General features: G+C 38.6%; 1 protein-coding gene and 1 long non-coding RNA gene across 3 annotated transcripts; one reads left to right on the top strand and one right to left on the bottom strand.

Moving 5' to 3' along the window:
- Nucleotides 1-33: 33 nt before the first annotated feature.
- Nucleotides 34-4,566, top strand: LOC110058996 (acyl-coenzyme A thioesterase THEM4-like). Its single transcript, XM_089295762.1, has 4 exons — nt 34-507; nt 2,175-2,494; nt 3,027-3,137; nt 3,628-4,566. The coding sequence occupies exons 1-4, from the start codon at nt 166-168 to the stop codon at nt 3,788-3,790; spliced, it is 936 nt and encodes a 311-aa protein (XP_089151888.1). The 5' UTR covers nt 34-165; the 3' UTR covers nt 3,791-4,566.
- Nucleotides 4,567-7,269: 2,703 nt separating this feature from the next.
- LOC110058983 (uncharacterized) lies at nt 7,270-16,426 on the bottom strand. 2 transcript variants are annotated; one of them, XR_016209078.1, is made up of 2 exons: nt 15,718-16,426; nt 7,270-8,030 (listed from the first exon to the last, which is right to left on the bottom strand). It is a non-coding gene; the product is annotated as an uncharacterized LOC110058983 (long non-coding RNA). The 2 variants fall into 2 exon arrangements; XR_002297703.2 differs by lacking the exon at nt 15,718-16,426 and adding an exon at nt 11,885-15,710.
- Nucleotides 16,427-17,077: the final 651 nt, after the last annotated feature.

Below are 17,077 nucleotides of genomic sequence, written 5' to 3'. Positions count from 1 at the left end.
GAATTGCATTACATAAAACGTCACAATGACGTAACGTCACGCAACGGAAGGATAACAACAGGAAGCAGTGCTGATGAAATAAGTTCAACATTTTACCGCAGTTTGGACTTTTGACTTTCCTAGTATTTTAACGCAGGTGGCGTTGGCGTTATTTCATTATGTTTTATGGTGTCTGCACACTGTACACGGCCACGGCGCATTTTTAAAATGGCAAATTCTGCTCTTCGCCTGATCTTCCAGCGCTCGTCTCGGCTAATTTTCTCTGGGAGCTCTACAAATAGCTTAATCCCGTCAAGAAGCCGAGAGACTTATGTGTCTTTGAAGAGACAGTTGTCTTCATTTTTGAATTCAAACTCTCTCGTAGAAACATCGTGTCACAGGAGTATTTCAAGTACTACGTCATTGGTTTGGGGGAAGGTCATTCAAGGTGACATAGGACGACCAACGTCTTGTGATAAAGACCTCGGATTTCGTTCATACAGTTCTTTTGAACACGGCTACTCACAGGTATGGGTTTTAAGAAGGTAAAGATCTAAAATTTTCATCGACAAAAGGAGATTTTGAATGAAAGGAAATGCAAAATATTGTCATGGTCTTTCAAGGTGACCAGAATGGTTAGATCTTGAAAAAGACGATGCCTAAAGCATTTCACCTCAAGAAATAAGAAAAATGTGCAAGAAATGGGACGAATAAAATTTAACGATTGAGCAAAAAGTGAAATGAAATGAAAGCAAAAAAATATCAGGCGTTTTTACCAGCTCACTTATGGTTATTACATAATCTTGGACTTTGGACCTGCATGTAATGTTTTTTTTTTGGTTCCTATCCGAATATCACCATTGAGTAGTGGAAATTCATGTACATACCTAGTAATGATGTTAGGAATTATCAAGGGAAAAAAAAAAAACAGCAAACAAAACAAATTAAAATTTTATTTGTATACATGCAGTCCATAGAGTTTTAGAAACAAAGAAGCAAATATTTAAGAAATAGAAAACATGTACTGTTTTTCTATCGAGTTTTAGTATAAATCTACTAGTGTTCTATCATAAATGCTGTTCTCTGATTGGTTACACTACTCACTACTCACTCGAGCTCATATAATCTAATAAAAATAATCTAATAGAAATGTGAGTGGAAGTTTGGGAGAACAAAGAAATAGTCTGATAGTAAAGGGGTTAGTTTTGCAGAGTGATAATTTAGTACAGTGGACTTGAAATCCAGCTCTTTCAGCTTCAAGTTCTGTTCTATTACCACTACCTGAAGTGGGTAACCCAAAAACACCAACCCCCAGTTCCAAGACCCCAGCTACAGACCAGGTCCCCGGACTCTCCCATGGACTACCCCTATGGATCCCCTCTGCTGACCACCCCAAAGGGAGAATAAAAATAATAAATAAAAATTTCATGGCTTACAAGTAGTCTAATAGATCACTATGTTGGGGAAATTTTGAGCGTTACACTGTGCCAACGTCACAGACTTGGTTTTTAAAACCCCAAAAATAATAACAAAAAGAAGGAATGTTCTTACCTTCAATACATGGCTAAATCTGGCTACTAAAGGTGTGTTAGCTTGTTTGTATTGATAATTCCGCTGAGCAAATTGTGAAACCCGAGACGAGTTTATGAACCAGCAGGAGAATGGGCTAAATAAAAATGGCGGAGGGGAAGAAGCACAAATTTTGAGGCATCCCTTTCTTTCATGCACAGCAAAGGATATGATCCTGAACCCAAATCTGTTACATTTGCACAACGCATCGCTCAGAATTTCGCTCACATGAGTGATCTATTAGATAAGCAGTAAGTGAAAACTTTGTTTATTATTTTTATTCTATTTTTGGGGTGGTCTGTAGAGGGGGTCTGAAGGGGTAGTCTGTGGACCGGTCCATTGGGTGGTTGGGGGACCTGGTCTGTAGTGGTGGTCCGCAGACTGGGGATCAGATGTGTTTTCGGGTTACCCACCTGAGTTGTATAGGGAGTAGACTTGAGCTTAACCTCTCTATAAGAAAAAAGTTCCTCTTGATGGTCAAACCAGGGAGGTAAAATCATCCTCACAGCCGGTCAATGCCTGAAAATTTAGATTTTAAATGCAGTATCCCAAAGGCTGGTAAACCTCAAAACCACCTTAAGGTGGCCATGCAGCTGTTTATTTTGAATTTATATTGTCTCCTTCAGAATTTAAGAACTGACAAAGCAGAGAAAGGTAGTGAAATGGCAGACATTGAGGCAAGTGGTGCAACTGTTCCAAACGATACTTGGACTGTTGAATCTCTGGAACTACATAAAAAACTTACGAGTGACTTAATAGAACACGGAAATGGTGACTGGAGTAAACACAAGAATTTATTATACAATGGTGAAAGGAGACTCTTCACAAAAGCAATGGTCACGGAATATCCGGGTAAATTTTTTGAGTATGAATTTTTCTTCAGCAAAAAGAAAAAGAGACTTAAAGGAGTGATTCAGTTTGGACCATACACTCAGGGACCTCCAGGGTAAGTGTTGTTACATAGTATGGTCATATTGAAGAATTGTAAAGAGTGGAATTGCATGGTGTACTAACAACTGTTGAGCACTGCCCCTTTGTTAATCACCCCCCACCCCATCAAATAATTGGATTGTTTGAAATAATTGCCTCCCTTGAATAATAGACCCCCCTCCTACCCCTCACCATCATCCCCCTATAATAGCTCCTCCCCCCAAACCAAGTTGAAAATTGAAACCTTGAATATCCAGTTGGATAGGATACGAGCTTTGATTTGATCATCATAAACAACAGGTAGTTTACAAAAGTACATGTACAGGTTTTGTGACAGTTTTTTGTGATTGTTATGGCGATGTATTTTTTCTTTATTCCTTGATTATTATTAATGAAATAAAATTAAAATACTAAGAGTACAACTTCCTACGAGCAATATTGAAATAATTGCCTCCTTTTGCCCCTTAAGAAAACAACAGAATAATTGCCCCAGCTGTTATTCGAGGAAATATGGCGTACACTGTTTGAGATACATTGTTTAATATCAGATGTGTCCATGGAGGTGCAAGTGCTTCAATGATGGACGCCGCCATTGGTGTCCTTGTGAACAGGACTTCCTCTTTCTGTGTCACCGCTTCCCTGACCACAAACTACAAAAGGTAGGACTTTGTAACATTTTGGATATGTAGTTGTACCAGCCAAAACCGCCTACTTTCTATGGCAGCAGCCTTGCTAAAATGACCAAGATTTTCCCTCTAAAGTGCACAGTACAGTGATTCATACTTTTTGTTGTAGATATAGTTCAAAGTTAGTGGAGGTGTGGTGGTCTCGTGGTTAGTGAGCTCGACTCCAGATCAAGCAATCCGGGTTTGAGCCCTGGCTGGGGACATTAATGTGTTGTGTTCTTGGGCAAGACACTTTACTCTCACAGTGCCTCTCTCCACCCAGGTGTACAAATGGGTACGTGGATTTGAAAGAAACACAACAATAATGTTTAGAAACTAAGCCATCTAAAAAGCAACTATTATGACAAAGCCAATAAAATATCATTTATGAACAGATCTCAAGGAATCAAGCATCGGGCTGGCACTGTCATGTATAGTTTATGGTTTCAGAATCCTAACCAAGTTTAATTTATCTTTTTAACAGTCTTCTTCCACTTGGTTCTACTGCTCTGGTGGAGTCATGGATTGACAAGGTTGAAGGAAGAAAGATTTTTGCTTGTGCAGAACTAAAATCTCCAGATGGAAAAGTGACATATGTCACTGCTAATGCATTATTCATTCAGCTGGATCCTCAGGGCAAAAAGTAGATTAATGTGTGGTTTTGTGAAGTCTATTAAAGTATTATCTGCATCAAGACTTTATTCTACTGACAGTTCCCGGAAAAATGTATGAGTTAGACATGTACAGCTGTAATTGCAAGTATGTGTACTGACAAGTGATTTTTTGGTGACAGTTCTGAGTCTAAGTTAATAAAATTAATGTAATATTAGCCCGTTCACTGCTGGAGAGGTTTCTTACATTGTTTGGTAAGTTGAACAAAGTACATGTATATGTCTGCCTGCAAAACTCCTGGTGTTAAGACATAATAATTTTGTTTGTAAAATATTATTTTATTATTTAAAATTTTATACAGTCTGTCTCAAAATGTAATTATATATAGTTATTTTGTGTGAACAAAATTATGAAAATATTGTTGAATGAGACAAAAAATGTTGCTAAAATGTCTGAAATACTGTCTTATGTTCTTGAAAATTGATCTGTTAGCAACTTAATTATGGTTGAACTGTTTTACTGTACTGGTACAAAATTTGTATGGAGTTAGTGCATGAATGAACTTTGGATACGCTTATGAGTAGATGCCAATTTGTGAGAAATTTCCAACTGGCTGTAAAAAGTTTTACAACTCATAAATTTATTTCAAAAAGTGTCTTATTTAAAAACACCAGAACACAAGATGTATATAGACTGTTGAATGATGTTTTTATTTGTAATGTAAATTATTTTATTGGTATTGCTTAAGGTCGTTAAGGAGTAACGATACATATACTATAGAAGGAAATGTTTAATTATATATTGTAAAATATGTCTCATAAATTGTATGGTGACACCCCATGAAATACCCTAAATCCTCAAATTAACACCCGGGGCGCTTATTTCAAATTTAGGAGAAGATGATGGGCGCTTATTCAAGGGGGGGGGGGGGGGGGGGAGGGGGGCTTATTTAATTTTTCCCAAATGGTGGCCGGACATGATCATTTTTCTTAATACATCATCTGCGCGTAAACAACAACATAAGCTTATCAACGACATAAAAAGCTGATCCTTAAGTTTAAATCGTGGTACCGTTAGGACTTAACGTGTTCAACGTGTCCACTCAATGTGTTCACAAACATCTTTGTTGTGTCAGTACTCACCCACAAAATGGGGGGAGGTGCTTATTTTAAATTTTGGCCGATAGGAGGGTCGCTTATATATTTGAAGGGGGCGCCTATTTGAGGGGGGCGCTAATTCGAGGATTCACATTATTGTAAATTCGTAGGGGTGAGGGGTGAGGGTTGTCAAAAGTATGAAGCTACACGGTAAACTGGAATTTACTGGGTATAGGCAGGGGCTACATTAAGGCCATCAGTGGGGGTATGGATATTTTCTACTACTTCTTCTCTAACATTTGCACAATGTAAAGGAAAAATACATTTTCAATACTGTCATTGCAGGAAACATGGTAACATTTCGGTATCTTGCCTCCGTCTAACGAATTCCTTTGTTGAAACAGCAAGTATGGTCTGTAACAATTTGTGACATATTACATGAATGGGTGGAGGTAAATTTTCCTTACAGATTTCGACCACATTTTGGTCGGAAACAGAGTATGGTTTGTGTACCCTGGTAGGGTTAGATTGAAGAAACTAACGTAATTTTATCATTGTAGTCATTCATCTCCTGAGAAATAGCATTCTCAAAAAGTCAAAGTGAACAAGGCAGCTATGGGGTAGAATAGGTTTTTGGAGTTTGGTTTGAGCCTCAAATAGGTTAGTGAAGATCACATAATTAAGCTGGTTTCTAGAAGCGCACCACACACCCCTACTAAAAAAATGTCTGAGTGTACTTCTGTCCTGTCCCCAGCTAGCGGCTCTCTGTTTAGAGACAATGTGATGTAACATGCTTGGTGCCACACCCCTCGTTTGTTTTAATCACTTCGTATCCGACAAGAGTGAGAGAGAATTGTGTATTTAATTCTTTAATCGACTGGATTGTTGGAGTCGTCACGTAACAGCGGATGGAGCATTGCGTGACGACTTGGAGACTACTTTATGTGGACACTTCAGTGTGATCTAAACGAGTTGATAGTGTGAAAAGGCGGGAAAATTTGTCGGGCATTGTTCCAAGGAACATGTTAGCAAAGCGAGCGAGGCAGAGTTTACTTGCTACACATCAGTCGTATGCATTGTGGAAAATTGTAGCAAACGAAAGAGGTTTGCGGCAAGGTCTGAAAGAATAGCCTTGCGGAAAATTGTACGGATGACATTCGGCGGAATCGAGAGTTCTGTTGCTTTCGCGGCTGCCGTCATTGACCATCATCAAATCATCGACAGAATCGATCAAGTTCTGAGGCTCGCTGACTGTAGTGAAAAAGGACAAGATCAAATTGTAAGGTAACAAACTTAAATAACCGAAGGACTCAGCTTAATTTTAATTTACATGATTGTGGCGGAACCGAAAATCTGTTTTGCTTTAGATCTCGTAGATTTTGCCACAATTCATCTTCTTACAGGATATCTCTTGCATCAAACTCTGCGTAGCTGTCGCTTTTTGACAAAGACACTGTTGACACATACTTTGCGAAGTTGATATGTCTTGAAGTCAAAGTGGAGACTCGGGAAAAAATGCCTTAAGCTATAAGCTTAAATTGCAATGAGAAAGGGATTTTTTTTTGCCGCCCAGCCATATTCCATTCACGTGCACAGATGATTGACACGTGTTTCACAAGGCCTGCAGACAACAAAGACACCCGTTTGAAACCCAAACAAGTCATTAAAGTAGCTTTATATATTCACCTTCTTTCCTCCTCGTACTTTGGAGATTTGGCAGTGAGCCGATGTTAACTAACTACAATACAGGTCAATACACCATCACATAATTTTTTGATTAATGCGAGTTTTACAGTTGAGTCGGCGATCATTTCCTTGCCTCATAAATTCCTTTCCTTAGAATACAGTTAATGGAGGGGAATGGAGTCTTCTCTATTAAATATGCTTAGAAACACCATAGTCTCTTGTAAATACTCATTCGAAATATCAAATGTTGATTGGTTTATTTTGACGGGTGTTTCAAAGTGAATGACAAAATAACTCATGCAATCAGAACCTAGGGTTGGATAATAGCAATCTTACTTTAGATTAAATCTAGAAGTTTGAAACGAAGGATGTCAACTCTTTACGACGATGTAAATCATTCGAATGTGCTGAGTATTTTGACCGTATGTTATCTTTCTGGTTCTTTTTGCCGTCATGTGCAGGGATTTGGGCAGCGTTTAGCCGGCAGCGTTATAAGCTCTACCACCAATGTTTGACCTAACTGTTCTTGTTAACCAATCAGCACACAGAAAATGAAGTGTGACGTCATTCTGTTAGGTATGTCCAACCTCATTTCCAGGCTCTCTGGGAAAGAAGGGGGAGCCTGGGGTCGAGGTTGAGGTATGTCCCACATGGGGATGCCGTGGACCCGTCCCACAGCCGTCCCGTCCCGTAGTCTTGTGATTTTGTTATTACAAGAAATTACACTCGTGTAGTGCTAAACTGTTTATTTGCCATAAAATATTTACAACTGCGTTAGCAACTTATCAGTCCACTTGTGTCTTCAGCGTTAAATGACGCTAGCTGTCCAATGTTGTTACATTAAAAACGATAATAGGGCGAAAAAACGACAACGGGGAATGGTGAACGAACAATCAATCAACTTGATTTTTAAATGTACACGTAGGAATTTCGAAATAATCTTCATCATGTTGAGATATTTACACGGCTTCATGCTTAAACTTCAATGAAACGATTTAACTGAAATATTTCACACAACAACCCGACTCCACTTTTCAACAACCAAACAACTCAACAGTTTAAGTTTGTTTTAGTGGTTGTGATAAATCCTGAACAACCACGGGTCAGCAGAGCCTCGCAAAATTGAACAGTTCCATTTTTAACAGGCTTCTTGCAATTGCTTTCATCCGAAACGTACGTTGCCATGACAACCCAAGCCGTAAATAGGCATTGAAAATGCTCCATCTTTAGATGAGCGAGTTCAAACTCAGTCGGCTGTTGTTTAACTCATCCCCAATCTTCCTCAACATGGATCCAATCTCCCTGGACGTGCACTTTTCTCTGTTGGCTGAGTCAGAATCCGCTGACCGGTGCTGAGCGCCTGTGTTGGTAGACTGGGCCGCGCGGTCACGTGGCTCGATGCGCTTGAAACTTCTTCTGCGGCTGCTGTTTCGGCGGAGAAGACCGGAAAATCCCATAATGCAGTTTAAGCTGTAGGACTTGGTAACTGTACCTAGAAAATGAACACAAAAACCTTATGTTGTTTGATCAAGATCACTGAAATTAAAAAACAGCAGGAGCCATAATCGGGGACGGAGACCGTAAGCGCGCGCCATTTCTAGTATTGGGGTTGTCCCCATGATATGGGACAATAATTCTATTTTTAGAACAAATTGCGCCATCGCCTGCGGCACACGCGCGTACATGCTGCGAGGACTTTAGCGGATATCGCGCGGGGGAAATGGCGTCCGAAATTTCCGAAATTCCGAAACTCAACGCGTTTACGTCTGTTGGAATTTTGCTTAAGTATTTCCTCGTAAGCTACTCCAGTTTGAGTGAAGTAAGACAGTGTCGAATTTATGTATGTTCCGCTGTAAGCTTATATATATCACTGACCAAGTTGTGTTCCGACGGATGCTTCTTTTACATGAGCTGTACATTACTCCACTTTAAATTTCACATATGTTGAAGATTAACAGCTTTTTCATTACACAGCAAAAAAACTAGCTGGATATATTTAGATATCGCAGAGTTTCAGGACTTCATAGTTTCCTAGTTCCTCTTGCCACACGCTTGCGAGGAATTTGTCAGAATTTGTTTAAGTTTCGCTTGAATTGTAAGCAACGCTTGATGTTTCATCAAAGCCCAATAACTTTACGTCCGTAGATACCGCTCAGTTTTATTCGTGTAAAAATCCAGTAAATTCTCTGTTGTCGATGAATGAGAGCGCCCGCCGATGCGTGTTTTGTACAGTCAGTAAACATGACAAATTGTACTTCCGCCGCCCCTTAGCTTAGGCCGCACTTTCGTGTGAAAGCGTACATCGAACTCAAACAATAACTCTATAGTTTTTAAATATGTTTAAGATTGATAAATATTTGAGAACATATTAAAAGCTAAGCTAAAAATATGTGAATAAAGGAGAAATAATCAGCAAAGTTACGATAACGCTTTCGTTAATCAAGTTGGAATAACGATTTCGATTTTGTTGATCGACTTATCAAAACTCCTCGTCTATTTTCATTTTTGCAGTGTAAAACTTCACTATGCTTATGTTGAAGAAACACACATGATGTTAGTAGCCTTTTTTGCGTTCGTGAAATTTGTTACAGCATCTCAGCACAAAAGATAACGAAAGAAATCTTTGTCAAGATTTGTTGACAATTGAAAACACCGACTCGGACTTGAGAGTGCACGAGCTGCACTATGCAAATGAGCTGATTGTACGCGTCAGACTTTCCTTCCAAAAATTTTTGCAAGCTCACCAAACAAGCAGAAACAATAAGAAACCATCAAAACAGGTTTTGGTTATAATAAACCATTGTCTGAGAAACTCACAAATTAACTCGATACCAGAGTAGAGAGTTTTCTTGCTATATTCTTAAGTCAGAACAAACGCAAAAACATACGCGTAAGCTTACAACTAGCGTGAGCAGATCTTATTATTCATTCCCAGCGCGAGATTGAATTCTTGTTTTCGACCCTGAAAAACCCACCTTTTCCGTTAAGCTCAGAGCATAAAACTACATATAAGCGCCCTGGTTCGTATTCCCTACCTTATTCCCTGCCATCGCTGTGAAAAATACGCAAGAGAATCTCTCAACTCTCACCATTTGATCACGCAACGTGACAACATCCACGCGAGAGCCCCCGACATGTGCGTGAATCCGCGCGGATATATGACGTCAGGATGGCGCAATTTGTTCTAAAAATAGAAAAATTGTCCCATATCATAGGTGCGCGCGAATCCCGAGACTTACGGTCTCCATCCCCGATTATGGCTCCTGAAAACAGCCATTTTTTTGTCTAGAATTTTTTAATACTCTTTTTTGTCTAGAATTCTTTAATACCCGTCGCTACCTCATCGATCCCCATTGGCCTGTCGCAATTCGCAATAAATAATTGAATTAAGACGGCACCAGACGTACAAACATTTGTGGCCATTTGCGGCCATGCCGATGTAATCAACAGGTGAGAAGACGGCTAGTTGGGCGGAAACCTTAAATCAATAAATGGGATTAATAAAGAAAGGAAATAGCCGCTATCTTAAGTGTAAAACTTCTATCAGTTAAAGAAATTGTGTCGGTGTACTGAGGTTTGTTTAATATATCAGATCTCTGCCGAATCGAACTTAAAGGGGAAAAGAAAATCTCCATTTTTTTTTCATTTGTTGACTACAAACTGGTGAAATTGTTGTTTGCAAGCCTTGTGAACAGCGTGGCAAACCTTTTGTAAGTAAAACGCCCTTGCGGTTTAAACCACAATTCGACAAACACTTAGTCTTAAAATAAATATTTTGGACTTCTCCACCCTTGTTTGAAAGGCTTTTTTCTTTTCTATTTCTCAATCAAATGTGAAATACAGAGGGGCGAAAAGGAGTCGGTTTCTTTGACTGCCGTGAGGGCTTTTTCGCTTAGGTAGCAGAAAGAAGATAGAAAATATCTCTGGGAACAGAGCAGAACTTCTCACAAAGTCGATTGTTGATTTCTCGAAAGGTGTTCCTTTGAAGTGAGGTTTGTTTTTAAAATCCGGCTTTAACTGGCTTTTCCTTTAAGGTGTGGTGGATTTCCACCGGTGCATAATTTTCACGAGTGTTTAGACGTGAATTCAACATGTTCACCTGTTTTTTGTGCATATTAAAAATGTGACAGAGAAGAAGTAAGGACAATTTGCGTCGGTGAAAAATTCTGAGGCACCTGGGCCATAAGTTTTACGTGAGGAAACCAGTTATATTCCCCTGTGTACTCACAAATAGCGTGTGAAAATTATCTGTACACGTCATTAGTATTAAAATTCAACCGAATTTAGGTCAACGAGAAATTGTTTTTCCCAATCCAGTGACACACGTCACACACGAAATTTCAGTTTAAAATAAAACTTAATTTTAAGTTTAAAGACAGATTTGAAGGCCGCTTAGTCTCTTTGTAACCTGTCAACACACAGCATATCCCGAAAGATGGAAATGGGCGGTGAAAAGTTGCTTCCTATCTGAAAAGTATATCATATTTCACAAAGGAATTAAATTTTGTGGATTAGTAGAAAGTTGAGTCGTCGAAAGGATTAGTGTCCATCAATAGCTTTTTTTTTTGCCAAGATTTCGTTGCACTGGTGAAATTAAATCAACTTTTTGACCACTTGTCTATCAACTAAACCGACGAGAAAACAATTTGTAACTTTCTTCTTTTAGCTACCAAAGACTTGTCGAGGCACAGCCCCTCTATTAAATTCGATTATCCCAAATTAGTTTTTTCAACGAGTCAGTTTATTTCGGAAATGTTTTTGTAATAACTCTTACAGAACCGGAAAGAAACTTAAGCTGACAGAACAAGTTATAGCGGAGAATAAGTTTAATACCAGCTTGGGATTTTTAAGAAGATTTGTGGGTAAAATTTATCCTCTTTAATTAAGCGCAATATGTCAGCTTTGTAGAATTAAAAGGAGGTGTATTTTTTTTTGATAGGGACGTTTCAGTTAAATCCAGATAACGACACGATGTGAACAGAAGGAGAAACAAGATATTCCTTTTTCGCATTCGCTAAACGGTGGAAAATTTCCGCCTAAATGAGGTATGATATTTCGGAGTCCTAATAGGCCGGTCTGTGAAAATTACCTTTTTCGTTGAAAGGGACCTGATTGATTTCTCAACGAATGCTTGAATAATAATACCTTAAACTATATAAAAACCACTTGGATTGAAGGTAAATGACAAAGATAAAACAGGTTAAATGGTGGTGTTTATAAATAGAGACAGTTCAAATACGTGGGCAGATGCTATCCTCTGCAGCGCAAAATTCACTGGTGGGTCTAAATGTTATTAAATGTTTCCCTGCAATCTTAGTGTATAAACTTAACTTAATAAAGTCTTACCTCGAAAATAAATCAGTCGCTTTAAAAATTGCCTCCTGAGCCGGTCGTCGCTAGTACTGATCTACGGGTAGACGTGCTATGATTTCAGCACTGCGCGCTCAAGGATTTCTGAGTGTTATGACAAACACCGGAGCCTTGTTATTAAGCAAGTTTATTTATGGTTCACCATGACGTAATGCCTTAGGAACCGGAAAAGTGCATCCTTGCGTATTTCCGCTTTTCAGTCGGGTTACAATTCTTTCTTGCAAATCGAAACTTGAAAATAAATGGATTCGCTGCCGTGCAAAACACTTAATTGTTATGTGCTAACTTCTCAAAATTAAGAAAATGTCTGTTCTGACTTTTTTCGTTTTGCTCACGTTTATGCCGAGTCAGTGTGACGCACCACTAAAAATCCTAATTATTTTTGCAGGAAAATTCGCTGATAAATAGTGACATAATGTACAAAGAATTCCAAACTTGTACAGCTGTGTCCTGCACGGGGTTGAAAGTTTTACTGGGCATGCGTTTGGCTGTTTTTTTGCGGCTATTTTAGGAATTTTATCAAAAATAAACAACTTGTGGGGTATAACTCCACTAACCCTGCCCAACGGCACAGTAAATGACAGGTTTTGAAAAGAGCAAACTTATTTCTCAATTTATTTTTTTCGTTTGCCTTGACCTTAGTACAGAATGACATTTATTTTGTCCATGTTGTTCCTTGTCTCAATAACGCTTTCTCAGCGAAACCCTCGTTGCTTGGAAACCGACTGAGTGTTTTTCTGCGGTTTAGAAAGCTAAGAAAAGTAACGTGGCGGAAGGAAATGGTGATATTTGATTTTTTTTCAGCAACAATAGAGTTTATGGCTAGGAAGTCCCACCCTTCGAAATAATACGATAAAAACAATGACTTTTTAGATGGTTTATAGATAATCAGTAAACATTTGAGCGGTGCGCTCAATATCTTGCGGTCAGGGCCAGCGCGAGGAAACCTGATTAATTTAGTCTCATAATGAAAAGCCACTTGCGTCAGAGAAACTGTTGTGTTTCTGTTACTCAGTCGTAAAAGGTGCAAAAGTATCAAGTAACCATTTCTTTTTGTCTTTTAGTTTCCCTTGTACCACATTGTGGCGTCGATAAGGCGCAAATTCCGGAAAAATCAAAGGCTCCTTTCGGATGTACTCTGTTATTTGTCAATCGTTAAATTACGAAAGCTAAAAGCTCTAAAGAAAACTGCAGCCCACTAGATGACTTTAGCATGTTTTAACTTGCCCGGTTATATGAAAAAAAAAAATTCCCTCTTTCTTCCCTTTTGATGTGGAGTGTTTAAACTTACCATTTCACCAAACATCAAACAACTTCACATAAACATGCAAAGTGTTACTAAATTTAATGCTTATTGTCCTAGAACAAGGGAAATACCCTTGCAAATGAAATCGAAACTGACAACAGAATAAATTAGAGACTTTGAAAGAAATTTTTTGAGTCATAAAAAATTAAGAACTTTTCGCAGGCCTTCTGTTAGGCTTTTTTTGCGACATATGCTCTTGAATCCGCCGTTGTTCAGATTTCTTTTCTTGCTTGTTCTGAGGTGGGTATTAGAACTTTTCTGCACGAAGAATCGCCTGTATTTTCGCCTCTCTCTAAAGGACAAGGCACCCTCAGTATGGGAGAAACTGACAACCAGTCATATCGCGACTGAAAGAAAGCCTTTTACAGAACTGTTCAAAAATCTGGGAATGCTACCTTTCCGCGCTTTTGAATCTTTAGGCAGATTTAATACGCCGTGAAGGTTTAGAAAGTTTAAATACCGTCGACTCTCAGCAGACAAGCGCGCCGCGACTTTCTTGTTAAAATCCTGGATCACTACTGAGCTTCAACTACCACGGTAAAGGCAAATGTCTCTCAAAAAGCTATCTTTGGCTCTCATAATCTCTAAATCCTCGATTTTATTTGATGTTGTTTATATTTGAGACAGATTAAACCTTCAACATGTTGCGACTGAGCTCTGAAGGAACGATACGAACTCCTTTTGCCCTGTCTCCATGTCCGAGAATTCCATGGACATATTTTGCTCGTACAGTTTTGCTTTTAGACGCAGATCCAACAATATTTGTAGGATTTCGAAAGAAACGCGTGCTTTATAAAATCAATTAGGCTCTTGATTTTAAAACGGGTTTCTTAGCATTCCAAAATTTCGCTTTACGAGATGGTCGAGTCTGTCAGTGAAAAAATTTCAGGTTTTGTCCATTGGGAGGCGATGCTAGATGAACAACTCGGTCCTTTGTAAAATCGGCCAGTGCGTAGTACAAAAAAGCAAGCAGAGATAACCCAGTTCTATGCCGTTCGAGCATGTGAAAGCGTCTTAGTTGCGCTCCAAACAGCTGAAATGAGCTGCTTTTTTCACTAATTCCCTTAGTAATCGATGATGCAAGTATATCGTTAATTTCGATCTGAGCAAGTTAATACGGCACTGTTAACACTAGGCTATAATGACCTCAAGTTTAAATGGACCGCAAGCGTATGTTTTTACAGGTACTCAATAACTCCTAGATGCTGGGCGAATTTGGGAAGATAAAACCTGACCGCAAAAGACCAATGAAATCGAAGGAGCTGGTTTGAATTAGCTCGATTTAATAATGAATGCCGTTTCGTTTGCACGCTTGATAAATTTTACAACGGTACAATTGTTTGTGAATAAAATAATCAGACAGTATAATCGTCTGCCCGCAAAACGTGAAACAAACTAGAAGTGACAGATGTTAGCTCATAGTATTCTTTAATGAAACGAGCTTTAATATTTATTTCACTTGTGAACTGTATTTGAATGTATGTATCGCAGTTAGAAACAAGACAGCATTCATGGGAGAGACAATTTTGAAAAGGACTACAGTTATTTCTTCGGTCAAAACCATTGGTTTAATATGAGAATTCTTTAGATATTGCCTGCCCTTAATTTTATGTTTTAATGAGACTTTCAGTAAGAGCGCGAAAGTGTCGCGAGCCTCCCCACCCCCGCCAAAAATAAAACTTGCCTTGAAACACGCTACGCCAGTAGTCCCAGATTTCAAAACGGTTTTATGTGTTGTCCAAGCAACAGACTGTAGCGGCCTGATCGGTTTTAGAAAAACGAATGGACGACAGCTTTGTAGTAAAGACTTAGAAGTATTACTGTAGTGTGAGCAGTTTTTATGGCGTCATGATTCTGCTCAGTGGACAGACGCTAAGGCATACTATCCGGCAACCTTCGAAGACTTCAAAGTTCTTCTGAACTTGTTGGAACCTTGTGTCAAAATGGAAAATTTCTCCACTGGAACGATGGACGATATCGATTTCCCTGATTTTATCTCTTGATTGAGTGAAGACTCCAAATTGAACTGCTAGCCCAAAATTAAATATGACTTCTTTGCTTTGCTTGCCGAAGCGGTTTCAGGTGACCAAAACACTATTTTCCATTGTTCGAAGTCAGCGAACTTTGTAGAAAATTTTTATATTTTGTCGTTGGTCCAGCAGTTACTGAGCTAGCCTACTATGATCCTTAGAGGTCTTTGTTACGTTTTCTCAAAGTTGTCGTTCTTTCAACACCAGTGCTTGACTTCCTTAAAATTTTGTTACTCCATTAAATCTTTCATCTTCAATCCATGTACGACTATAGTAAACTGTGAAGTTCTTAAAACACTGTTCATCTTCAGTGTAGCTAAGGCTCGATGAGAAATATATTTTGTACAAGGATTTTGCATATGTTGATGTTATGTCGCGTTTTGAGCGAAAATTTGCATCAAGACTAGACATTCGGGTTACGCCAGACTAACACTGTAATATTATTAAATTTTTGAATTGTTATACAGACTTACCTTAAAATATAGTTGTCAAAGCTCGTTCAAAGTTGCAGCGCTCCGGATTTTGCTTTAGATGTCTTGCGAGAACTTATCTCGGTTGTGGTCGGTTAAATTAATTTATCTGCCTCCCCTCGCGTGCAATAAATGCCGTATATTCAGTTGGTGATGTAAGGTCGAAAGCATCATAATGTTGATTCAAATGTGACACGGTATTTATTTCACCCTCCCCTTACGTCATGTTATACGAGCACGCCGGGGCATGACGTGGGAGGTTTTTTCCCGGTGAAATATCACGATATGTTTGTATAGCAAAGAAAATGAAACATTGTTAAATTCTAAAACCTAGATGATCCTAGATAGGTTCCACTTTTCTTTTTTTTATAGTATAGAGAGTGTTTTAGTCCAAGAGACCGAGGAAGGTTTTTTTTAAGCACATCTGATCAGCTTGTGATAACATTATGGACCATAAATCTATAAAAAAGACTTACGGGTCACAGTTGTGTATAACCCCTTAAACAAGATTAGTAATTCTAAAAAAAAAAATTAGCTCTTTGCCGAAATTTTTATAATGCAGCAATTTTTCTTAGAAAAGTATCTGATCACCGAAAACTGTGACGAACTGCGCTCTAAATAAACTTTTTCCGTATGAATTATTGATAAGGGACATTGTCCGATTTTTGACAAGTTAAGCACAAAATTATGCCAAATTCAATTCAACCATTTTTTTTCCTTATAGGGCTTCGTTTTTGTCGGACAGCTGTTCGGGTCGCCACTTGTTTCACACGTGATTGTTATGGGGATTTAAGGGGGAAGTGGATAATGGCCACTGAGTCTGATACCCAGAACTAGTGTCTAGACTGTAGACGGACAGACACATCAAGAAAATTACCTCGTACAGCTTTGAATATTTAAACGGAAGAGGTTCTTGGACGGGGCTGTTAAATGCGACCTGGGACTGACTTGGCTATCTGGATTTTTCTTAACTGTTTCGCGAGCTAGATACATTTCACTGAAAAACTCTAGCTATTTTTAAATATGAAAAGGTTATTTTTAACTGAGATTTCATGTTGGTTTTTGTCTTGACGAGATTCCGATCATTTTATTTGCGACGTCTATCCGGCACTACTTCTCAAAAAGCTTACTCTCCTGCTGTTAGAACGAACAAAGAGCTGGTAGTAGCAGTTTCCTTGTGACAAGAAACCACAGAATAAAATATTAAACTTTAAGTTTATAAACAATTTTATACCTAGCTTTCAGTTTCCTTTACTATATTTTACATGTTTGATTTAGAAATTCTTTTGTCAACTTATTTTTTTGTCTTACGCAGTTCATATTTTTAGAACTCTATTTTTTCGATTTTATAGTGAAACATCAG

Source organism: Orbicella faveolata, unplaced genomic scaffold, assembly GCF_042242905.1.
Source record: "Orbicella faveolata isolate gen_17 unplaced genomic scaffold, um_ofav_v1 contig_26, whole genome shotgun sequence".
Taxonomy (NCBI): Eukaryota; Metazoa; Cnidaria; class Anthozoa; order Scleractinia; family Merulinidae; genus Orbicella; species Orbicella faveolata.
The sequence above is the reverse complement of the archived record's forward strand: the minus strand, read 5'-3'. Positions and strand labels throughout refer to the sequence as shown.

Bases quoted from the DNA above. Each gene is read 5' to 3' on its own strand.
- LOC110058996 (XM_089295762.1), top strand. From the start codon at position 166: ATGGTGTCTGCACACTGTACACGGCCACGGCGCATTTTTAAAATGGCA. The intron at 508-2,174 runs GTATGGGTTTTA...TGTCTCCTTCAG, and splicing joins TTGAACACGGCTACTCACAG to AATTTAAGAACTGACAAAGC. The intron at 3,138-3,627 runs GTAGGACTTTGT...TCTTTTTAACAG, and splicing joins CTGACCACAAACTACAAAAG to TCTTCTTCCACTTGGTTCTA.